The 25,478-nt window shown below is 43.1% G+C and overlaps 1 protein-coding gene across 14 annotated transcripts in view; it reads left to right on the plus strand.

Moving 5' to 3' along the window:
* Window positions 1-25,478, plus strand: part of ARMC8 (armadillo repeat containing 8) — a 181,839-nt gene that overhangs the window by 141,401 nt on the left and 14,960 nt on the right. For all 14 annotated transcript variants that reach the window (XM_073360247.1, XM_073360250.1, XM_073360258.1 and 11 more), the window contains 5 exons: window positions 3,800-3,882; window positions 4,140-4,221; window positions 11,158-11,244; window positions 14,983-15,075; window positions 23,512-23,661. In XM_073360247.1, the coding sequence (XP_073216348.1) occupies window positions 3,800-3,882; window positions 4,140-4,221; window positions 11,158-11,244; window positions 14,983-15,075; window positions 23,512-23,661 (495 nt within the window). The remainder of the gene's footprint in view (window positions 1-3,799; window positions 3,883-4,139; window positions 4,222-11,157; window positions 11,245-14,982; window positions 15,076-23,511; window positions 23,662-25,478) is intronic.

A 25,478-nucleotide genomic window follows, 5' to 3' on the forward strand; every position in this document is an offset into this window, starting at 1 on the left:
CATTGTTACCATGCGTATAACCTGCAGCACTCCACAAGATCTGTTTATACATTGGCGGAGTTTTTTAAAGATGTCCCTATCTCAGAAATCTGCAGGGCAGCGACCTGGGCCTCTGGCCATGCTTTCATGGAATATTATACCATTACTCAAGACTCAATCTCTGATGCCATCTTCGGCTCTGAAGAACTATCATCAATAACAGAAGCCCCAGCACTCCATGGGGAATACTGCTGTGAAATCACCTACAATGGAGTACCCATAGGGACGCTACTCAAAGAAGAAGAGGAAGTTACTCAACTTGTGCAGTAACAATGGTTCTTTAAGATGTGTTGCTCTATGGATGCTCCACAACCGGCCTTCTCCCCTTTACTTCTGTGTCCTTGAGGAGGGGCTCTGCCCTTTGAGTAGAGAAGGAATTGAGGGTGGTTTGCCTGCGCAGTGCTATGTAACCTTGAGATGGGCTGACCAGACACTGCTACCAAAATTCTCCAATTAGGGGAGCAAATACACCTAGAATGAAGCACCCATAGGGTGACACATCTCAAAGTACCATCTTTTCTGCACAAGGTGAGTAACTTCCTCTTGTTTTGCAGTGTAGCATAATGCAAGCTTTTTCTCAGAAGTAAACATAAGGAAGCAGTAATGTTTAAAAGTAGATTCATGGCTAGCTCCTATCAGGCAAACCACACTGGAGATGGCAGTGCAAATAAAATGATGAGTGGCAATTGTAAAATCAGTGTGATCACCAGTGATAATGACCAGAGTATTCTCTCCTACTTGGTTTGTCCTCATCTGTGCATATGAGGCACTTAACTACACTTGGAGCTTGTTAGTTCTGATAGACCTTGACAGATGTTTGTGGTAATCTAAGAGTGAAATATGGCGATAGAATTGCTATGAAAATAAATATTGGATTTTTATTATGAATAAAATAGGATAAAAAAGCAAGAATGACCTATCACAACACACAATACTGCATGATCCAGGTCAGAACTATTAGGCCATGTCTTACAGAACTATTAGACCATGTCTTAAGCTTACAGTGGCACACCTGTACTAATACAGCTGTCCCACTATAAGAGCGCTCGTGTAGCTGTGTTATGCCGACAGGAGAGAGCTCTCCGGTCAACGTAATAAAAACAGCTCAACAAGCGGTGGTAGCTGTATTGGCAGGAGAGCATCTCCCGCCAACAGCATAATGCACCCAAGCGCTTATGCTGACAAAACTTATGTCGTTCAGAGGTGTGTGTTCTTTCACACCTCTGAGTGACAAAAGTTTTTCTGACATAAGTGCTAGTGTAGACTTGTCCTGTGTGTCCTCTTCGTATGACACACTTAAAAAATCTACAGTTGTACATAGTTAGTTTTACAGTTTTTACCATTTTTATTGTTTTTGTTGTAGTTTTTAATAGTTTGATAGTTTTAGAAGTAGGATTGGGGTTCCTATTTGGGGAGTTTTGTTCCCCATGAACACCCCTCCTCCCTGGACCCACATGTTGGTACTGGACCATGCCATAATCCCCAGGCTTTACAATCTGTGCCTCCTGCCCCGCGTTCCTTCTCGAGTCAACGACGAACATCAACTCTGCCTCTTACTGCTTGGGAGAAGCCAACATTGCATCCAGGTGCAGTATCTGCTAGTCCTTCCCTAGCCATACCTGAGAAGGCCGGGCTCTCCGCTTCCAAAAGCACCTCCTGGAAGTCCTCATGAGGCCTCATTTGGACCCTGGCCGCGGAGACACCCCCATCTCCCCTCCGTACATCGGGCTGAGGCTGCCAGGAGTGCACCACCAACTATGGAGGCAGAGGCCAGCACTGGTGGTACCACCACTATGGACCCTGCACCGGGGACTAGTCAGGAGGTAAGAAAGCATGTACATAAGCATGGCGATAAGTTTTCCTCTAAGCCTAAGAAGGGAACGAACTCTAGTCATGGGGACAGAGCGTGCCCTAACACGCACAAACATTAAAAAAAGCTGTATAAATCGACAGATCTGCCAGTATTGAGTGCAGACCACACACAGTTAACATCAGCATCCCTGAGAGCCAGAGAGCCATCCAATCCAGGGAAAACCATTCTCCCATTCCAGTTCCAGGGACTGAAAAAGTGCCCTTGACTCCAGGGAGGTCGTGAAAAGTGCCACAGCCCCAGGAAGTGTTTGTCCTGGGAAAACCAAGGTCCTCACCCCTTCTGGGGCCCTGTACTTTCAGGGGGATCTCCGGCACCAGATATGAAGTATCTGAGGCACTCCTCACCTCTCGCTCCAACAGCGTACACATTTCCACCGGCTCTGACAGTGCAGCCGATGGTACTGAGTTTTCATTTTTGGAGGACTCGGATGAGAGTCAAGGACCATCCATCCCATCCCACCACTATGAGGAGGCCTTCCACATCATGGCAGCATCCTCAACTCCAGCAGCCTCAGAGCCACTGGTTTCCCCTGCCATGGGGCCCTCCTCAGCACCTTCCGGAACCATTATGTTGGCCCTATGGGGATCCTGGCCCCAATACCCACCATTAGAACCTGCCTGTTCAATTAGGGAGGCTTCACCTATTTCACCGTCATGGGCGCCTTTGAGCTTGGAACCAGTAATGGGAGATGAGCCACTCAGTCCAGCTCAGACAGTATTGCTGGAACAGTTGAGATTCCTGTTGTCCTCTCCTGATGCAGCAGTGGCTTCAACAACCCCCAATCTTCTGATGACTACTACCAATTCCAGGATCTCTTGCATTAGAATGGCGAGTGAGCTTCAGATTCCTCTGGAGGAAATCCAAGACACTGAGCATAAGCTGCTGGATATACTTCACTCATCAGAGCCAAATAGAGTTGCTCTTCCAATCAACAATGCCATTCTTGAGCCAGCTCACACAGTTTGACATACAGTGGCCATATGTACATTTACCCCAAAGGAGGCAGAAAAAAAGATACTATGTACTAGCCAAGGGGTCTGAATTTCTGTTCTCACACCCAATTCACTTGTGGTCCAGGCAGCGATGGAACGGGCTAGGCAGCAGCATCCATGCTGCACCCATCTGACAGGGAGGGCAAGAGACTGGACCTTTTAGGCTACAAAGTCTTTTCTTGAGCCAGCCTTCAATTCAGGATTTCGAATTATCAGGCATTATTTGCCAAATATGATTTCCTGAATTACAGCAAATTGGAGGACTGTGTCAAGAAACTGCCACAACAGGACCAGGCCTGCTTTCAGGCAATAATTGAAATGGGGATGGTGATAGCAAAGACCTCATTCCAATCAGCAGCAGGTGCGGCAGATACTTCATTATGCGCAGTTGCCACTGGCATCATCATGAGGAGGGAGTCGTGACTCCATTCCTCTGGTTTTCCCAGGGAGGTGCAAAACATTACTGAAGACTTCCCTTTCAGTGCATCCCATCTTTTCAACCAGAAAATGGACAATTCCCTCCACACTCTCAAGGATTCAAGAGCTACACTCTGTTCCTTGGATATTGCACACCAGCGCCAAAACTAAGTTCTACTGCCACAGTCTGCACAGTGTTACAGAACCTTTCAGATTTTCCATCAACGGCCTTATGAATCACCAAGAAAGCATCAGAAGAAAACCACCGTCAGGCAAAGGGAGTAGATACTATTGTCTAATTGATGAGTTCAGTGGTTCCATAAGGGGAAATAAGGGTGGTTGTTTCTAAGGTAAATTCTCTTTTCATATGCAAAATTTAGAATGTTATCGATAAACCACAGCAAAACAGTAGCATTTACAAGTAATACAAAAGTTGTCCACCTTATGTTGTTTATGCACCATTAACTTTTTTCTCCAGATCATTGAGACTGAAAATATGATGGACCGAATTGTGAATGGTTTGTCTGAGTCTAGTATCAAGGTGCGGCTATCTGCAGTCAGGTATGAGCTTTCCTTATCTAATTAAAATAATTTTCAGAGTGTTTAACTCTGCTTTTTTTTTTTTGGTCCTTGATTTGCTGTCCATCAAACACTAAAACTAACGTAAAGTAGTTTCTAGTCTCTGAAAATTCATTAGAGATGATAGTAAAATATTTCTTGGTGTTTGTTGTATTAATTATCATCAAATTCCTAGCTATATCTGTATGGAGAGAAACAGTGAAAGTATTTCACAGACCTCATTTCATTTTTCTTTGTAGATGTTTGCACAGTTTGTCCCGGTCTGTGCAGCAGCTACGGACGAGTTTCCAGGATCACGCCGTATGGAAACCCTTAATGAAGGTGAGATGAAAAATAGCAAGAATCACACACTTGGAAGTGGATGTGACCTGTTCATCAGTTACAGTGTCTTTTTGTAGAATCTTAATAGTTATCACCTTGACATCTGATATGTGTGATCTGTTCTGGAGGCTCACAAATCAGCAAAAGCCCAGTAACAACAAACAGTGTCGTTACCTGCACTTTCTCTTTTGAAATGTAACACAATCTATTACAAAATAAGACAGGCACTGAGAGCCATATTGCCCCTAGCCCTTACTCAGCAACATAGGAAAGGGCTCCCCTCTGCTCCCCTGCTTAGCCTATAACTGGCAACTGAGGTTGAGGCTGCAGCTGTTTTGTGGAGGGGATATTGATCCTACATTCCACCTGCAATACTTTCCCAGGGAGTGGGATGCTGGAAGAGGCAGGGCCATGATGTGGGTAGAGCATTCCTCTTCAGCCTAATGCAAAATCTCTCATATTGCATTGTCACATGCACTGCAGTTTATTGAACGACTGAGTGGTTGTAAAGAATGGGTTGTACTGAATTAGTGAAAAAGGACAGAGGAAGACTAATTGCACTGCACATACTACTCTATCTATGGGAAAATGGCAGCTTCTGGAGGAGAGAATGGGCAAACCAACCAGAAACAGTGTGCAAGGCTAAGAGATTTTGTTCCTGTGATTTGCCTAGTTAAGCATAGAACAAAAGAGCAGATGTGCTGGAACAGGAGAGAGAGAGAGAATGAGGAAGCTGTGAGGCACTCTGTGCAGAGTGTTTCCTGTTTCTGCAGTTCCCCATTTGCCCTCAAGTATGCAGGGTGGCTAAGCTTATTGCATAGAAGCCAATGTTGTTATACTGAATAGCTGACACCTCCATGAAAACCTGTTCAGTCACAGCTTTGATCAAAAAAGCAAATAAGATGATATGTTACCTGAAGAAACAGAATACAGCGTTTCTGTAATACTACTAATAGATAATAATGAAAATATTATAATGTTGTTTTGTAAATCAGCAGTATAACCATACCTAGACAGTGTGTTCAGTTCTGGGCACTTGACCTCAAAAATCATATAGCAAAAATAGGAAAGGTACAGAGAAGGGCAACAAAAATGAGTAGACAAATAGAAAGATTAGGGCCATATAACTTAGAGAGTTGATGAATTAGTGATGACATGGTGGAGGTATATAAAATAATGAATAATGTAAAAAGGTCAGCCAAAAATTCCCGTTTACGATGTTTCATATTACTAGAACAAGGAGACATTCAATGAAATTAAAAGGCAGCAAATTTTAAACTGAAAAAGGGAAATTATCCTGTGGAACTCATTGCAAATCCTGAGTTTAACAGGATCCACAGCTAAATTAGACTGGATAAAAATGTGTAAAGGATATAAACTCCCCTGTTTCATGATATAAGCCAGGCAGGCGTGTCAGCAACCTTAGCTTCAACACATCTTCAGAGATTGAAGTGGTACAGAATCAAGAAGAGCCAGGAACTCTGACAACAAGGTACATAAGGGCTTGGAGAATGCAGGCCTCTGTAAAAGGCAGCAAGAGTACTGCCATTCTGAGAACTACCCCGGCTTTCGTTCACAAGTGAAACAGCACAAGTGTGTCAGATCCGAAGGGGTTTCTGGACTAAGAGATGACTCTCAACCAGTCTGTTTGATGCTTCAGCAGTGAGTGCTGGTTCTTAGAATCCTTTCTCTTGCTGCTGACTGTGCCACCAAATTAGGGTGTGTTGGTTTAATTGTGGATGACATTTGACCCTGACTTGGGATGGGTGACTTCTGTGGAGCAAAGTTGGACTTCTTTGCCCATTACCCCCTCAAGTTTCAGTAGTCCTGGGTGCCTGGACAGTCTTGGGTCTTAGTTTTTGGGTTTGCCATCAGTGGAGTTTGCAAGGAGTCTCAGGGAGTCTCAGATTCAAGACTATTCCTTTGTAGGTCCTTATCGTCCAAGCCTATAGTTGGGGTCTCTCTTGTACTCCATTAAGGTTACCTGCAGACCGGATTTATCTGCCTTGGGCATCTCTAGAACCTGGATACCTCATAGGACAACCACCTTTTCTTTATGAATTCTGAACTTCTTGGCCATATTGACCTCTAGTTTCCACAATTTTATGAGTCAGCCTTCTAACCTTCTACCCTGTCACTGGAGAAGGATCTGTTCTGGGTCTGGTGTTGTTTAACATCTTTATTAATTACCTGGATGTAGGAATAGAGAGCATAGTGATCAAATTTGCAGATGACACAAAGCTAGGGGGACTTGCCAACACTTTGGAGGATAGAGCTAAAATTCAAAGGAATCTTGATGAATTGGAGAACTGGGCTATCGACAACAAAATGAAATTCAACAAAGACAAATGTAAGGTGCTACATTTAGGGAACAAAAACCAAATGTGCAAATACCGAATGGGGGATAACTAGCTTTGCAGCAGCACTGAGAAGGATCTGGGAGTTGTGGTGGATCACAACCTCAACATGAGTCAACAATGCAATGCTGTTGCAAAAAAAAAAAAAGTGCAATTGTGGGTTACATAAACAGAGGCATACCATGCAAGTCATGGGAGATGATAATACCACTCTACTCAGCGCTGATTAGGCCTCAGCTGGAGTACTGTGTCCAATTTTGGTCACGGCTATATGAAAAGGATGTAGAGAAACTGGAAAGGATCCAGAGGCGAGAGACAAAAATTATCAAAGGTTTGGAATGTATGTCGTATGAGCAAAGGCTGGAGGAATTGGGTATGTTTAGTTTGGAAAAGAGGAGATTCAGGAGGGACATGATAGTGGTCTTCAAATACTTGAAAGGCTGCCATAAAATAGATGGAGAAAAATTGTTCTCTTGCCACAAAGGGCAGGAAAAGAGGCAATGGGTTCAAACTACAGCTTAGCAGATTTAGATTAAATCTCTGGAAATACTTCATACTGTAACTGTAAGAACAGTAGGACAATGGAACAAACTGTCTAGGGAAGTCATGGAATCTCCTTCACTTGAGATTTTCAAAAAGAGGCCAGATAGCCATCTGTCTTGGATGGTTTAGACACAACAAATCCTGCATCTTGGCTGGTGGTTAGACTAGATGACCCTTGTGGTCCCTTCAAACCCTATGGTTCTATGCCCTGGTCTACACTAATGGGGGGTGGGGTTGACCTAAGATATGCGAATAGCGTAGCTGAAGTCAGCGTATCTTAGGTTAACTTACCTGGCTATGAGGACGGCGGTGAGTCGACCGCTGCCGCTCCCCCGTCGACTCCGCTTCCGCCTCTCAACAAGATGTGATAAATCGATCCCCAATAGATCGATCGCTACCCACCCTATGATTCTGTGACTATCAACTCTTTTCCTCTTTTTAGGTGAAGACAGCAGTTTGATATTTCTGAACAATGGCAGGAGAACGTGGCCATCCATTCCAAAAAAGCCTTCTTGAGCCAGTCTATGATCTCTGGCTCAGCCTTGTACCCATCCCTGTTCAAAAGGGAATATAAAATGTATCCATATCTTCAAAATGGATCTGACTTCTTTTACGAGCATTCTGCTCTTGGTTGCTTATTGTATTTGTGACCACAGAAAGAGCCAGACCAGAGAGAGCTGCCCAGTCCATTGATCAGCAGAAAAATCTTAGGGATGGATTTGCTTGGTAGGAAGGAATGTCAGCAATATTGTAATTAGGAAGTTCATGTTTTCAAGCATTTCTCCATTACCAAGCATTGGCTGTCCTTTAGGAACTGTGTCAAGGCAAATTCATTTCAGTAGCTTTAGTGGTATATTGTCTTAAACTTACTTTTGGTTGACTTTCCTGTAACAATTCTGCCTTTCTGTCCTCTCATTATATAAATTATACCCACTTACATCAGTAAGTTACACCACATTTTACATCACCTCTGACTTTGATCCTTGCCTTTCAGTTAGTGGCTCACTAGTTCCCCCAGAAAAGAGAAGCTGCTTACTTTTAAACAATTGAGTATAGTTATTCAGTCAGCTTGAAAAGCATGATTTATAAGGAAAATATTTCTGGCTAGTGCTAAATAAATGTACAGTCCTTCTGTCAAACATAAGAGGTACTTCTCTCTCTGTGGGCATGCTCTCACAACGACATGTGAGGAACTGAGGCCCACAGAAGGATGCCATTGGATTTATATCTGTCCTTTTGGCCTTATTCTCTACTGCCCTATACTTTACTTACAATGTGTGTATAAATGACTATCCAAGGTGCCAGGCAGTGGAGAATCGGGCGCTTTTTTAACATTTTGTTGGCAGCTAATAGGGAAAACTTACTAGATCTTTTATCCTACATCTCCTTTCCACAATGCAAAGTGTGGAACTATCCCCCAGTATATAACTGTTGTAATGTAGGGAAAAAGAATTTAAATCTCAAAATAGTTATAAAAATGAAAAAAGACTTGAACAAGTCTTCCTTAAGATGACTGGCTGAAGGTATTACAGCTGTATAGGGGGGAGAAGAGGGGTCTACAAAGGGAACTTAGTTTAAAGTTGTGTATAAAAAGGGATCACAAGTTCATTGGTGACAGCAGCAACAGGAGAGAAAACCAACTACTGTAACAATAGTAATAATAAAGGTCAGGTTTAAAAAATGGAATAATTTTTTTGTTGGAGGCAAACGGTTAGAAATTTCGTGGCGGAATCTAATTTAGTGGGATACAAGAACAAAAGATAGAGAACAGATGTCGGCAGTATCTTTGGAAATGGGATTTGAGGCTCATACTAGTTTTTGCTCATGCATAGGACTACACCACACACACAATTAGGGCTTAGGAAGGAATTATTATCCACAAGGTAAAAAGTATAAAAAAAGGATTTTTTTGTTTTTGTTTTCCGTTCTCTTATGCATTGAACAGGGATCTTTCAATAGCAAGTGGAGTCTATTCCCTGCCACAGCAGAAGGGTGGGCATTGGACTGTACTGTCATCTTCATCTTCTTCTTCTTCTTAAATAAAGTATCCTGTACTGCCATATCTGTAAGCAGTAACAGATCACGAACAGAGAGCTTGGTGCATCTTGATCTCTCCTCTTCCCTGCCTGTGGCACACAATAGTTTAGTTTCCCGTAATATTTTGGTCTAATTCTGGTGGTTGGCTTGTTTTGGGCATGGATAGGCGGTGTTTAGTGGCTTGTGATATACAAGAGGTCAGAATAGATAACCTGGTGGTTCCTTCTAGCCTTAAACTCTGACTCAGTAAATCCCAATTAAAACCACTTTATTCTCCTTTGAGTATATATCAGGGGTGGCCAACCTGTAGCTCCAGAGCCACATGCGGCTCTTCAGAAGTTAATATGTGGCTCCTTGTATAGGCACCAACTCCGGGGCTGGAGCTACAGGCGCCAACTTTCCAATATGCCAGGGGGTGCTCACTGCTCAACCCCTGGCTCTGCCACAGGCCCTGGCTCCATTCCACCCCTTCCCACCCTCTCCTCTGAGCCTGCCACGCTCTTGCTCCTCCCCTCCCCCTCCACTCCCCAAGCCTCCTGCACACCACAAAACAGCTGATCGGGAGGTGTGGGGAGTAAGGGGGAGGTGTGGGGAGTGGGGAGCTGATGCGGGAGCTGCTGATGTATTACTGTGGCTCTTTGGCAATATAGATTGGTAAATTCTGGCTCCTTCTCAGGCTCAGGTTGGCCACCTCTGGTATATATCCTTATAGGAGCTCCACTATAGGATGTGTGTGCATCTGTGTGCTCTTGACTGGAGATTGTAATCCCAGCTACTTGGGAGGCTAAGGTTGATGGATCACTTGAGCTTAGGGGTTCTGGGCTGCAGTGTGCTATCCAGTTGGGTGTCTGGTGCCACTGACAGCCTGGCCAGCGGGTGGCTGAAGGAATGGCTAGACCAACAAGAAAGACATGTGGTGATTGGCACTTTTCCTGTGAGGGCTGATGGACCGATCAGACAAGGTGACGGTTACTTGAGTTTTTTGAGATGTTTTGTCCCTGTGGGTGCTCTATCCCCTACCCTTCTTTCCCTCTGCTGTGGAGTCTTTGGCTTTGTAGTCTCTGGCTTCCCGGGTGAGAAGGAAATGAGTGCAGCAAAGTTCACACCTACTTATATGCCCTCGTATCTAAGCACAAGATGCTTAGCTGTAATACATCAGACACTGTTTTCACAGTCTCCAGTCAAGAATGCTCAAGTGCATCCTCATCCTATGGTGGAGCACCCATAGGGACAAAACCTCTTGAAGAACTCAAGGTATTGTATGGGTAAGTAACTTCTTATCCCACATCCAAGAATGAAAAAGTGGTTTTGGGCATTCTTACTTTTATAACAGTTAAATGTAAAAGCACAATGATTTAAGGAAACACACTTAAGGATTGTTCAAGCAAGCTGATTCTGTAGCACTCTGTAATCACAGTTAATTATATAGGGGTAGATAGTTGCAGTTTGCACAAAGCCCTTTGTAGGAGGCTGTTCAGAGTTGCCATTACCCCAAGGGAGAACATGTATCTCCAATGACTCATTCCCTCCTGGGCTGCTCAGTGCATTGAAGAGATGCATTTTGTGCACCATTCATAGTGTAAGATAGTGTAGATTGCTCCCCTTGGTGTGCCAGCTCTGTAGTCCACTGAAAAGGAAGAAGTGAGACTCTTTCAAAATAATTTGCTCCACAGAGGAACAGCTGTTATGGCCCATGTAAGATCAGAACATGTAAGTGGTGGGGAAGACTATCAACTGCTCCACCTCACCTTCACATAGGCGTCAGTACCATGCATATCACAATGCCTGAAGGTCTTTTTGTTCAAAAACTGCTCTACTTCAACAGGATGACTGTGGAAGTGGATTCCCAAATCCCAGCATAACCCTTCATTGCAGTACAAGGGCACTGAGGCTCATCTGGTGGCTCTTGCTAAGCAAAACCGTAACGTTGTTTAAAAGTGATCTTAGTCTTGTTCATAACAATTAATGGAGCTCCCCACTCTACTCCTTATGCCCTTAGGTTTTACAGAATGCTCCAGATGAAGTCCTGGTGGTAGCATCTTCCACATTATGCAACCTTCTCCTTGAATTCTCCCCAAGCAAAGAGGTTGGTATTCACCTATCATTTCCTCTTATTGCTTGTTTAGTAGAACTGTGTGTTACAACAATGACTTTTGAGTAAACAAAGAAGTTTTTTAATCACTATCAGGTGATTATACGGTAGTTGTAATGTTTGGATGATGGAATTTTATCACTGATATTCTGTCAATTAAAAAAAAAAACTTAATTATTCAGTGATATGACAGAATAGGTGGTCCCATCTAATGTAGTTAGACATGAGTATGCTGTATGAGCCCTAACTTTACTGATAGACTCTTCCTTTAATAAGATTTTAAAACACTTTTCATTTATAATTCTGCCTTGTTGCCTGTGCTGTATCTGCTCTAGAGATAAATCAGATAACTTCAATCTACAGGGCTGTCAAACCAACAACTTTCACAAGCTCTAGAATCTCTCTTGTTTTTTTTTTTAAACCATTATCTAGTTAATTGCTGATAATTTTAGCAGGTAAAATGCAGATGCGGGTGACGAGTGGGGAAGTGGGAGTACCAGCAAGGAAGGAAATGCAGAGGGATGAACCTAGAAGGCATACAAAAAAGGGAGAAAAAGAGAAGGTTGGGGAAGAAATAGAAACAAAGGGCAGGAATAATGGTGCAGATATCCGAACTGAGTGATGCTGGGTATGACAATGAGGGACTGAATAAATAGTAAGTTATAATCATAACTAAAATCTGTTACTACATAAAGGCCAGAGGCTCTCCTTGATCTGTGTGCAAATCTGTCTCCCACATCTGTGGTGTGAAGGGAGTACATAATTCTAGATTTATCTCTCTGCCCATGGGCCACAATTACAAATGGACTTCAGTCTTCTCCAGGAGATAAGTTTGACAGCTGAGAGGTAAGCCATGTATTTTACCTTCAGCACTTTGAGTTCACAGACTTGAAACCCAATTATGCCTTCATTAAATACAATGGCAAAACACTTGTTGGCATCACTGTGAGCAGAAATGGGCCATAACTGCAGGAATGTGATTTCACCAGGCTGAGCAAAAGTGAATGCTCAAGAAAGTTCTTTTTCATTAATTGCATTGTATAGTGCATTGGCTTATATGAAGTACACTATGCATTTCACCATGCAGTGTATGTGCTTCATGAGTATCAGTATATGTTGCACACAGCGTACAAATATTCATATTGCCACCTAAGAAGTGTAGCATATGGTCAGTATATTCTTTAGGCATTTCATTCTATAATGTATTCATTTTACTGTGATGTATGCATTTCTGTATTATAGTGGACAAAACATTCATCTCTTGGGCTATAATTTTCAGTATTTGATCTAAGCCCATAGGTGACTTTTTTTAAGTTTGAGGAAAATCCCTTCATCTGCTCTGTGATGAGAAGTGGAAAAAACGCTTCTCATGTTATAAAGTAATTTTATCCACACATTTTTAAACATGGCTACCAAAAAAGCAACTGATTAGCCACTTGAAACTTGGCATGGCCATAGATAGTCCTTATTGAGAGCTAGTGCCCTTGTTTGATTAGGCTGGAAAATGGTTAAAAATAAAGATGTTATAAGCAATTGGAAAAAATGCTCATCAGTATGCTCAGTAGTGATATGCCATAACTTTATCAGAGCTTAGTCATCTTTGTGACCTCATTGTACATTTCTTGCCTCTATCATGGCTAGGGGATCAGACAGAGTGTGTTGCACTCTGGCTGCTAATGGGCCCATTTATATGGGCTTCTCTTCCCCAAGAGATCTCATCGTGTTTAGACTTCTTCATGAGGAGCAGAATTAGCTAAAAAAAGCTGACCACAACTAACTGGTCAGTATAGACAATGACAAATAGTGCTCAGCGTCATGTCAACGGGCTGTGCTTATAGCCTTGCCTACAGTGACCAGTCAGCCAGGAGTACTGTGGTGTCAGCTAACTCCACTTCTCATAACATCTAAATGTGATCAGATCTCCTGGTGAAGACAAGCCCTTTGATGGAGACTCTCTCTCGATAAAAAAATGTACACGCTGTTTATGCAAATGTGTCTTTACTTAGACATGATTTGCCAGAATAAAAGGAGAGACTGTTTTGAAATTCCTTCATATAGCTATGAAATATATTATTTTATTTAACATACTCTGTATTTTCTTTTTTATTTGCAGCACTTTAAGATTTGTACATTAAATACCAACTACAGTAGCAAAAATAATTTTGTCCGTGTATTTAGTTGAGCTGAGCTGGAGCAGGATTTTTTGATGCATGAAAAATTCAGAGATTTTGAGGTTTTTTTGTTCTGTCTCAGGACAAAAAAAATCCTGGAATTTTCTATGGAATATCTTCCCAGCTGGCAGCCTGCCCACCCTTTCTCCAGGGCAGAGGGCAGCCCAGGGAGACAGCCAGGTTGGGAACCAACTGCCAGGCTCCCCAGGAGCCCCAGCTCCACAGCAGCCATCCTGCCAGTGACCCTGGGAGTCCCAGCTCCAGCTCCTGCCTGACTTCCATCAGCATTTTGCCAAATTTAACAGATTGGCTGCTCTAGTGTTTAGCATCTTAATTCAAATCCTTATTTCAGTTGCCAAGGAGTATCAGCATATTTTTCACACTCAATTATAATAGTACTTTTTCAATATTGAGACAAATATTAATACCATTGTGGCGATGGTGTTTGTTAGAAAAAAGCTAATGGTATACATTTAATCTCAATCAGGTGATAAAATTTACAGTTAAGTTTTTGCAAGAATATATGACATTTTATTACTGTTTATTCTACATAGTTTCAGAATAAACTATGTCACCCAAGATGTTTCATCTTTAAACTTGTAATGGTTAATTCATATTTGTAAATTAACATTTGCCAAATCATTCCACAGCGGTGTTCTGCCAACCTGTAACAAAAGACCTTAGTATAAAGCACGTGTGCAAGCAAACAGAATTAAGGGCCAAATTCTGCATTCACATATACTGATGTAAATTTGGTGAAATTCACCCCTGTGTAAGGGGCCCTAACCTATTTTGGGGCCTTATGTGAATCATAAATGGTGCAGAGCGCTTTTGCAGACCTTGTGCACAGAGTGAATATCCCCCAGTCTGGAGTAATTCCACTGACTTTGGAGATGTTATTCTAGATTTACATAACTGAGGGTAGAATTTGGCCTGTTGTTCCCATGGCAACCTGAACCCTGAGTTTCCTGACTATTGTGGATTCACGGTCTCAAGCTTTTATCATTCTGTGACTGTAGTTTCTGTTTCATTTAATAATCTGGGGCTTTCTAAATCCATCTGTTTGTATTTGTCCTGTAACCTCATTGTCTGATAATATCACAAGCGGTTTGAGTTTTTCTCAGGTTGTCACCAGAATTCTTAAGAGTTAGCCTTATTACACTTGGTGGTTGTTCTATTGTTTATATACGTGTTGAACTCATTACATCTCAATGTGTCTTCATTAGTGAATGTGAAGAGCAAGTTTAAATGCAATTAAAGACAGTGAAACCTGTCTTGTGTGTCTGCTCAAGGGATCAAAAATCAGTTGCTTAATTAAGATAGTCTTTTATTAAAGGTGCTTCACTGCTAGCAGTCTATTGAGACAGAAGGTTGTCTGAAAAGGGTGTGTGTGCATACACATTTCATTATAGTTATGTCTACAGTTCCTCAGTAAATAACCAAGATCCACCTCGAGATAAACACAGTATGCAATACCACATTTGATAGATCATTGATGTACATGTAAGTTCAGTAAATTCATGGTGTTCTAAAGCTGTATGTTTTTTCCTGTTCATTACAGCCTATTTTAGAATCAGGAGCCATAGAACTTCTTTGTAGTTTAACCCAGAGTGAAAATCTTGCTTTGCGAGTGAATGGCATTTGGGCTTTAATGGTAAGTGCTCACTCCAATGAAACATTGTTTATGCAAACACCACACACAACCAGTCAACCACCAAAACACACTGCAAGGAAGGGAGACGCAGAGCTTTACTTTTGGCCATGAAGATCATATCAGTTACTAAAAACAACATTGCAGATGTTCAGCCTGCCTATATGTGTGACTATACAAGAAAATAGTGATCTGTCCCTGAAAGTATATTAAGAACATAAGAACAGCCATACTGGGTCAGACCAATGGTCCATCTAGACCAGTCTCCTGTCTTCTGACTGTAGCCAGTGCCAGATGCTTCAGAGGGAATGGACAGAACAGGGCAATTTGGAGTGATCCATCCCCTATCATCCAGTTCTAGCATCTGGCAGTTGGGTGAACTATTCATGATGACTTCAAGATCTCTTTCTTGGTAACAGCTAATTTAGATCACATCATTTTGTATGTACAGTTGGGATTATTTATTTCAATATGAATTACTTGCACTTATGGACATTGCATTTCATGTGCCATTTTGTTGCCAGTCACCCAGTTTGGTGAAATCCTTTTGTAACTCTTTGCAGTCAGCTTTCCACTTTTTATAAGCCAATAAACAAAAAATGATCTTGCTGATATGTCTTTATTGACAGTATAATTATATCCATAACAAACTATTCATGTATTCTTGACAGTATAATTCTTGACAGTATAATTATATCCATAACAAACTATTCATGTAAGCTTCACAGTGCAGTAATTTCCAACAAATAATAAATGAAGTGTAAATCCATGGAATTATACAAAGAGTGTAAAATCAGGAGATCAAAGCAAGAATAAAATTCAAACCTTATATCTATTTCACTTGTGCATGTCAGTCATGAGCTAATTGAGCAGCAGCATAACTGATTAGTTCAAAGATAAGGCTATGGTTCGGTACAGGTAAGAAGGAAGATTTAAAACAAGGGTAAATGGGTGAGCCTTTGGCATTTTGTCAGGGATGTGGAGATCCAAAAATGTCCTTCAGAAGCTGTAGTTCTTTGAGTGCTTGTTCCTATGTGTGGTGTACTTCAGCAATTGCACATGCTTTCCATGGCCCAGAATTAGAGAATTTTTCCTGAGTGTCTGTCTGGTCCACACATGCACCCCCACTGTCCTCATGCTCTGCATCTTAGTTCCTTCTAACCTCTCATCGTCTGGCATGGAGCTTCAATGTACGTGTTGACTTCTTCAGCTTCTGTCTGTAAATAAATTGTCATTAGGATAAATATTTGGGGATCAGTCATTAAGACTTGGGACAACTCCCCATACCTCTTGGGTGAGGAGTGGTTCCTGTACATCACTACCTCTCTCCCTTTCCCCCCAGTCTTCCAGTAGTGGCAGGAGAAGTATGACAAAAATCCCCATAAGCCCTGCTATATGTATGTAACTATCACGATACCTGTCTGTACTGCCTGTGGGAAACATGTCCTGCTCAGGTGCAGTATCTGCTGGTTATTCCCAAGTAAGACAAAACAGTCAGGGGACTTCAGTTTCGAAGCATTCCTCATGGAGAGGTCCATGAGATGGGGTACAGCCTCTAACCAGGGAGACTCTCTTGTACATCAGTCTGAAGAAGGTAGGAGCAGCCTCTTGAGTTCGGCTCAGGCCAGTTCCAGGGCCTCTGCCCCCTTTCTCCCATCAGCTTCGAGACAGGGCAGAAGGGAGATACAAACAATCCCATAAAGACGAGAGGGAAAGTTCCACATCCAAGCCCTCTAAGAGGAGACAGAAGTCCCCATCCTGTACCAAGTCAGGAGATACCTTGTGCTCTGGACCCGGGTGTCTGCTTCTGAGAAGGACCAGCCCAGGACTTCATCAAAGGGCAAGACAGCACCACTCTCCCGTACCAAAAGTGGTACTTCAGTGCCAGCACCTGTTCTGCATTGGCGCTGCTAGATCCAGCACCTTCAGCACCAGTGATCCAGGTTACAGAAACTACTCCAGCCTGCTTCTCGGCATCAGGTGGTCTAATTGTACTTATGGAACCAGAGTCACTGATACTCTGGACTCCGACACCCACTTCCACGACATTGACCAGTACTAATATCGCTGTGGTGATCCTCACCATCCCCATCTGACTCTGAACAAGATTTGGTGGATAATCAGCTGAACATGAGCTCCCAGTGCAACTCTGGGGCCAAATGGGCTAATGTAATCCTTGGATGTATAAACAGCAGAATCTTGAATAGGAATAGAGAGGTTATTTTACCACCTGTATTTGGCACTGGTGCAACTGCTGGTAGAAAACTGCATCCAGTTCTGGTGACCGCAATTTGAAAAAAATGTTGATAAATCAGGGAGGGTTGAGAGAAATGCCATGAGAATGATTAAAGAATTAGAAAACATGCCTTATAGTGACAGACTCAAGGAGCTCAATCTATTTGGCTTAACAAAGAGAAGATTAAGGAGTGGCTTGATCAGTCTCTAAGTACCTACATAGGGAACAAATATTTGAAAATGAGCTTTTAAATCTAGCAGAGAACAGTATAACACAATCCAATGGCTGGAAGCTGAAGCTAGACAAATTCAGACTGGAAGTAAAGTGTAATTTTTTAACAGTGAAAGTAATTAACAGTTGGAAAAAGTTACCAAGTGCCATCACTGGCAATGTTTTAAATCAAGATTGGATATTTTCTAAAAGACATGCTCTAGGAATTATTTTGGGTAAGTTCTGTGATGTGTGTTATATCGGAGGTCAGACTAGATGATCACAATGGTCCCTTCTGGCTTTGGAGTCTATGACTCTTCAAGCCTGGTTTGAGCAAGAGCAGTGGTTTTCAATCTTTTTTCATTTGCAGACTCCTAAAAAATTTCAAATGGAGGTGCCAGACCCCTTTGGAAATCTTAGATATAGTCTGCGGAACCCAGGTTGAAAACCACTGTTCTATGGTAACAATAACCTTTTGTGGACCCTTTAGACATAGTCTGCAGATCCCCAGGGGTCCACAGACCACAGGTGGAAAACCACTGAGCTAGATTATCATGGCCACCGTTGATGAATAAAGACAGGTCATCATGGAATCCTCTGGTACCAAGAGCTCTCCTGTTGGATATGGGGTTGGAGTTGGAAGAAGAATGAGGGACACTATCCCTGGACTACTCGCTGAGGGTTCAGCTCAGACAGAGCATCAGGGGTCTCCAGGGTATCTCAGTACTTCCATATGAGGGAGTGCCCTCCCTTTTTACATATTGATACCCATCAGCCTGGAGCCCTGGACAGTGTCCATATTGGAGCCCAGAAAACACACACTATTATTGCCCAATTTATTTACTATGTGACACAGGACCCACAGGGGTGTAAGGCTCCCAGGGAAGAAGACCTCTCTCAGCCTCCCCAGGAGGCACAACCTTTTGGAGAAGAACAGGAACAGGAACAGGAGAACACCATGCCAGTGACTCTGTCCTCCTCTTCTCCCAACCAGGCTGTGGTTCCAGCTTCTCCACCATACACTTCCAGGACTTGCTGAAAAGGCAGAGATGCTACAGATTTCCCTTGATGAGGTCCAGGAAGTCCCATGCAGGCTGCTGAACAGCCTGAAACCTCAGGACCAAGTAGAGGAGTTTTTCAAATCACTGAAGCCCTCCTCGAATCCACCAAAAAACTTTGGTAGACACCTGCCACCAGTATCCAATCAGGTCAGAGTACCTCTTCTCTCACCCAACTCACTAGTGGTGTCAGCATCCAGTGAGCATAGAGCATAGTGGGCAGAGACAAGCCAGGTCCCTCCAGTTTTGAGTTTCAAACTGTCAAGCACTGATGGCCAAATATGGTTTTAGATTTTAGAATGAGCTGACAGACTCAGTCAAGAAAATGCATAAGGATACTAGGGAGCAGTTCCAGGCCCTCATTAATAAAGGAAAGCTGGTGGCCTTAGATACAGTGGACAAGGAGGTAGGTCCATGGTGATAGTAAAGAGATGCTTGTCGTGGCTCTCTTCTTCAGGGGTCCCGATGAAAGTACAAAAGACTTTCCATTCAAGTGTGACGCTGTTCAGTACAAAGACGGATCAGTCCCTTTGCTCATTAAGACTGTGAAGTCATGCTCCAATCGCTTGGCATATATACAGCTATGATTAAGCAGAAATCCAGCAAACCACAGTTTCAATAGAGACAGTCCCATCAGGGTTTTACCATCAGTGGCTTTTCTGAGCTGCCCTGTAAGCATCAGAGAACTCAGAGGAAGGGTGCCCAAAGACACCCGTCTTTTGCCTCCCAAACAGCATGAACTCTGAAACTGGCATTTCATCAGAACCTTTGAGAGTGTGCACCAATAACCCGTCCATCTAAACAATTCCCGTGGTTTCCCCCCCCTCCCCTTTTCGAAGGCAACTATCCAATATCTATTTGCCTGGAGAAAGATCACGATCGACTGATTGATTGGTAATAGAGTTTGTCTCTTCAGGATGCACCATCCAGTTTTCTTCCCTCTGAAACCCCACCTCTGCCTCGCCACCTTAATTCTGGGATCCCTTTCAGGAGAGGGTGATAGAACCAGTACCTCCAGCAGCAAAGGGAAAGGGGTTCTACTTCATCGTCCCCCAAAAGTCAGGGGCATGGAGACCCATTTTGTACCTCAGGGAACTGACAAGTTTGTCCACTGACTGAGGGTCAGAAGGGTGATTTTTTGTCTTTAATTATCTCTCACTAGGTTTAGAAAATTTGTTCATGGCCCTTAATCTCAAAGATGTGTATTTTTCAAGTGAACATCCACCCAGCACACATGAGATTCCTGAGGTCCTTAGCTAATCAGCAACACTACCAATTCTTCCCTTTACAGTCTCAGCAGTGCCTGGGGTTTTCACCCTGTCATGGTGCCAGCTCCCTTTCATCATTGGGGGTGGCAGCGTACACCTGCTTGGATGACTGGCTCCTAAAGGGTTGATCTTACCAGGAAATGCAAGAAGCAACCAACATGTTCCTGGACCTGTTTGAAAGGCTGGGTCTGACGGTGAACCCAGAGAAGTCTTCTCTGGAACTGACACAAATGACAGAATTCATCAGAGCAAGGCTGGACATGGTGTTGGCCAGAGCATGCATACCAGATGACTGTTTCCTCACCATCGATGGACTCATACAGCAGATTTGGATGATCTGTTGGGTCATATGGCTGCAAGTACTTATGTGATCCCATTTGCAAGGCTTCATCTCAGATGCCTGCAAGCATGGCTACGGACTCCATACACCCCAGGCAAACAGTCTCCATTTGCTGGTCACAGTTCCACAAAGGACCTTAACATTCCTGGGCAGGTGGGAAGACAGAGGAAAGGGGTGTGTGTGGCGGTCTGTTCAGTTCCCTGCTCCCAAGAATTACTGTGACTGTGGACACTTCCCTTATAGTTTGAGGAGCCCTCTTGGAAGGGCAGGTAGTGCAAGGGAAGTGATCTTCTCAGGAGTCTTTGTTGCACATCACCGTGTTGGCATTGAGAGCTGTCAGGCTGGCCTGCGAATAATTCCTACCTCACATTTGCAGCCATTCAGTCCAGATTTTATCAGACAACACGGAAACAGTCTATTACATCAACAAGCAGGAAGGAGCAAGCTCCTCACAGCACTGTGTGGAGGCCATCACCCTCTGGAATTGCAGATTACCCTGACGGCCGTTCATTTGCCACAAGTCCAAAGCACCACTGCAGATTCTGAGCAGACACTTCTCCACAGAGCATGAGTTAGAGCTGCATGACCTATCTCTCTGGGAGGTGTTTTGGATGTGGGGTCTCCCAGTCACAGATCTGTTTGTGTCAAATATAAACAAAAAATTGGACTATAAGGTGGATCGAAAGCTGGCTAGATCATCAGGCTCAACGGGTAGTGATCAATGGCTTCATGTTTAGTTGGTGCAAGCGGAGTGCCCCAATCCTCTAATTTGTCTAGGTCCCTCTGTATCCTATCCCTACTGTCCCATATATCTACCTCTCCTCCCAGTTTAGTGTCATCTGCAAATTTGCTGAGGGTGCAATCCACGCCAGCCGGTTTTGTTCAATATCTTCATTAATGATCTGGAGGATGGCATGGATTGCACCCTCAGCAAGTTTGCAGAGGACACTAAACTGGGAAGAGAGGTAGATACGCTGGAGGGTAGGGATAGGATACAGAGGGACCTGGACAAATTAGAGGATTGGGTCAAAAGAAATCTGATGAGGTTCAACAAGGACAAGTGCAGAGTCCTGCACTTAGGACAGAAGAATCCCATGCACCGCTACAGACTAGGGACCGAATGGCTAGGCAGCAATTCTGCAGAGAAGGACCTAGGGGTGACAGTGGATGAGAAGCTGGATATGAGTCAACAGTGTGCCCTTGTTGCCAAGAAGGCCAATGGCATTTTGGACTGTGTAAGTAGGGGCATTGCCAGCAGATAGAGGGACGTGATCGTTTCCTCTATTCGACATTGGTGGGGCCTCATCTGGAATACTGTGTCCAGTTTTGGGCCCCATGCTACAAGAAGGATGTGGAAAAATTGGAAAGAGTCCAGCGGAGGGCAACAAAAATGATTAGGGGACTGGAATACATGACTTATGAGGGGAGGCTGAGGGAACTGGGATTGTATAGTCTGCAGAAGAGAAGAATGGGGGGGGGGGATTTGATAGCTGCTTTCAACTACCTGAGAGGGGGTTCCAAAGAGGATGGATCTAGACTGTTCTCAGTGGTAGGAGATGACAGAACAAGGAGTAATGGTCTCAAGTTGCAGTGGGACAGGTTTAGGTTGGATATTAGGAAAAACTTTTTCACTAGGAGGGTGGTGAAGCACTGGAATGCATTACCTAGGGAGGTGGTGGAATCTCCTTCCTTGGAAGTTTTTAAGGTCAGGCTTGACAAAGCCCTGGCTGGGATAATTTAGTTGAGGATTGGTCCTGCTTTGAGGAGGGGGTTGGACTAGATGACCTCCTGAGGTCCCTTCCAAACCTGATATTCTATGATTCTATCCAGGGTATTGAGGAAAGTCAGACAGCACAAGGTGCGGTTATTGTCATAGTGCTGAGCTGGACCCATCAGTTTTAGTACCATATTGTTATTGCAACTGTCAAGCCAGCCTTCTCTCCACCTCGCGCTGAGGCAAAATCTTTTGAGTCAAGACAAGGGGAGGACTTACCACTCTAACTCAACCAGCACTTGAGGGCATTTTGTAGGGATGGACATCAGACCTAGGAAAGGCCTGGTTGGCAGATATCCAGGTCGTATTGAGCAGTAATAGGAAGGACTGTACTGGGAAATGCTACACAGCAAAGTGGAAAAGATTTATATTCTGGTGTGATCAGTGAGGAATTTCCCTTTCATGGTCCGGAATCCCAGATGTACTAGGCTAGCCAGTTATCCTTAAAATACATGGGACGCTGATGGCCATTAGTGAATTTCACCCACCTGTACACACCTACTTTGTGTTTGCTCATCCAGTCCCGTTTCTGTTCCTGAAAGGCTTGGTTAGAGTCTTCCCTCCAGTGTCAAAGCTGGTACCATCCTGGGACTTGAACCTGGTTTTTCAACTCTGACTAAGGTGCTGTTTGAGCCTTTGGGATCTCTACTGCATCTTTCCATGAAGGTAGCATTTATCGTCTCAATCACATCTACCAGAAGAGGTTGGAAGCTAGGGGCACTCATGGCAGATCTCCTCATCGCGGTACAGTTTTCCACAAGGCTAAGGCACCTATGAGACTCCACCATAAGTTCCTCCCTAAGATGGTATCAGACTTTCACATCAGCCAAATTATCCATCTGCCTGTGTTCTGCGCTAAACCACACACCAGGCGGAAAGAGGTGATGTGTCTCTCCTTGGATATGCATAGGCACCTTGCAGTCTGCCTACAGAGAATTAAATTTTGGAAATTTCCTAGACTTTGTGTCATTTATGGAATGGATGAAAGGAGAGGCTGTTTCCACACAGAGGCTGTCAAAAGGGATCCCGGGATGCATCATACTCTGCTATGAGATGAACAATGTCCCTCTTATGGGCAGTGTGAGAGCACATTCTGTGAGAGCCTAAGCAGCCTCAGTAGCCTGCCTTGAAGATGTCCCTCTCATTGACATCTGCTGAGCAATGACTTGGGGCGCTGTATACACCTTTGCGAGACATTCAACACTGGTGCAGGTGGCTACCTCAGATGTTTCCCTGGGCAGGGTGGTTCTGCAGTCTGTTGTGGCATTGGACTCTGGGTACCTGCCTCCTTGAAAAGACGCTGCCTGTGAATCACCTAAAGTGCATTACACGTAGGGACAATGCATTTCAAAGAACTCCAGGTACTACAAGGTGAGTAACCTTTCCTTGCATTTGCTTGCAGGGTTATTTTATCAAGAACGTATGCACAGCAGAGATGGTAGTAATTCTTCTGTAGACAGAATGGAAAGCACACTCTGAGACAAAATTAAGTGAAGGAGAAATGCTAATATGAGGTGTACGGCTCAGTTTTTCTGTATGTATCTGTTCTTCAGAACATGGCATTTCAAGCAGAACAAAAGATCAAAGCAGACATCTTACAAGGTTTGAGTACAGAACAATTATTCCAGTTACTCTCTGATTCAGATGTAAACGTGCTAATGAAAACTTTGGGACTGCTCAGAAATCTTCTGTCTACTCGCCCAGTAAGTAAAACCACAAACAAATCCTCCAGAAAAGTTGCCTTCCTAACTCTAAGCCAGCATTCATAGATGATACTTTGTAAATCCATAATACTCTTTCCAGTGATCTAGTAGATCTGAAAAGCAAATTACTCTTCTCTTTAAGTTCATTTAAAAATATTATTGTTGAAACTGTGAGGCCTCCATTGCGCATTATTGAAGTATCTGAACCCAAAAACACTAATGGTCATAAAAAGACCACAATGAAATGAAAATCCTTAATAAAGAGAGAATTCTGCATATCTAGCTGGAGCTTTATCTCTAGTTATGTCCGCAGATACAGACCAATACTTTTTTGTTGGGTGTTGGATTCTGTTTGTGTTTAGAAAGGCTTTTGACAGACAGACAACACATTTTTGTAAACACTGTTAAAAGTCTAGTTAACAGAGGGAGTGGTTTGTGTTTTGAAATGCCTGTGGGATGCAGATATCTTAAGGATACCCATATTTCTCTTTACTTATGGCTTGTCTACACAGTGCCGGTAGTGCGCACTAGAGGTGTGTGATTTGGAGAGCACTCCAATATGCTGCGCTCTAACTGCCCCATGTAGACCTTGCTGGCACAAACTAAAAGATACCTTGGTACTAAGGTGAACTGGGTATCTTGCACCAGCATAGTCTATAGAGGGCAGATAGAGCACTCTGTGGTGCGCACAGCCAGTGCCGTGTAGACAAGCCCCAAGTGTCTGAGCTATTTCATTTGTCTCTTATCTATCATTTTAAAACACTTCTTCAGTCTTTGATTTTGATCTATTGGATTGTGCATTCACACAGTTCATATATCCTTTTTATAGAATAGAATAAGATGATACAAGATTTAAGCACGTGAACTGTTTTATGGCAAGAAGTAAAATGCTTGAGATACGAATGGAGGACGAGCAAGAGGCCCATCTAGTGAAGAATAGAGGAAAAAGTGCAATAAATATTTGGCAAGGTGGACATCTATGTAGAAACATAGCCACCTGTAAAGTGTGCTTCTATCATGAAAAGTGATGCTGTAAAAAGTGCACCTTTGGGTTCCATAATAATTGATTTTCAATTTTCATATCAAATTAGCTCAATCTACAAGTAAAAATATTTGTTTTCAAATTGCCCTGTAAACTCACCCTGAGCTCTAACAGTCAAACTAGTGTCTGAACCATAGTTAAAGTGGTTTTGCAGCCCAAATTATGGCCCCAGCTATTTCTGAGTAACTCTATATTCTTTCATAGTTGTTTGTTTTTTTTTTAAGGCAAGAAAGTACCATTATAATTCTTTACTCTGAGCTTCTGCCATATCACATTCCACAGAATTTCACCCTCAAACCTAATAACTTGTCACTGAACTGCAGTATTTTTGTGTTTGGGGGAACAAAAAAATCTAAACTTGACTTTGACTGCAAGTGATGTAGAATTTACCATATCTTTGGTAATCTGTTCCCCTGCTTAATTATCCTCACTTAAAAATTTGCATTTTACAGCGATTTGAACTTTACCGACTTCAATTTCCAGCCACTGAATGTTGTAATGCCTTTTTCTGCTAGATGAGTTCTCCTGTGTATCTCATCTCCTCTAAGCATGGGTGGCTATAGACAATGATAAAGTCACCTCTAAAACTTCGCTTCATCAAGCAAAATATATTGAGCTGCTTAAATCTCTCACTGTGAGACAGATTTTCAGGCCACAAATAATTTTTTGTGGCTTTTCTCTGAACCCTCTCAGAATTTCAGTTTTGAAGTGTAGACCCCAGAACTTGACACAGTATTCCAGTACTGGTCTCACCAGTACTGTATACAGAACACAA

This window comes from Lepidochelys kempii, chromosome 9, assembly GCF_965140265.1.
Source record: "Lepidochelys kempii isolate rLepKem1 chromosome 9, rLepKem1.hap2, whole genome shotgun sequence".
NCBI classification, from domain to species: domain Eukaryota; kingdom Metazoa; phylum Chordata; order Testudines; family Cheloniidae; genus Lepidochelys; species Lepidochelys kempii.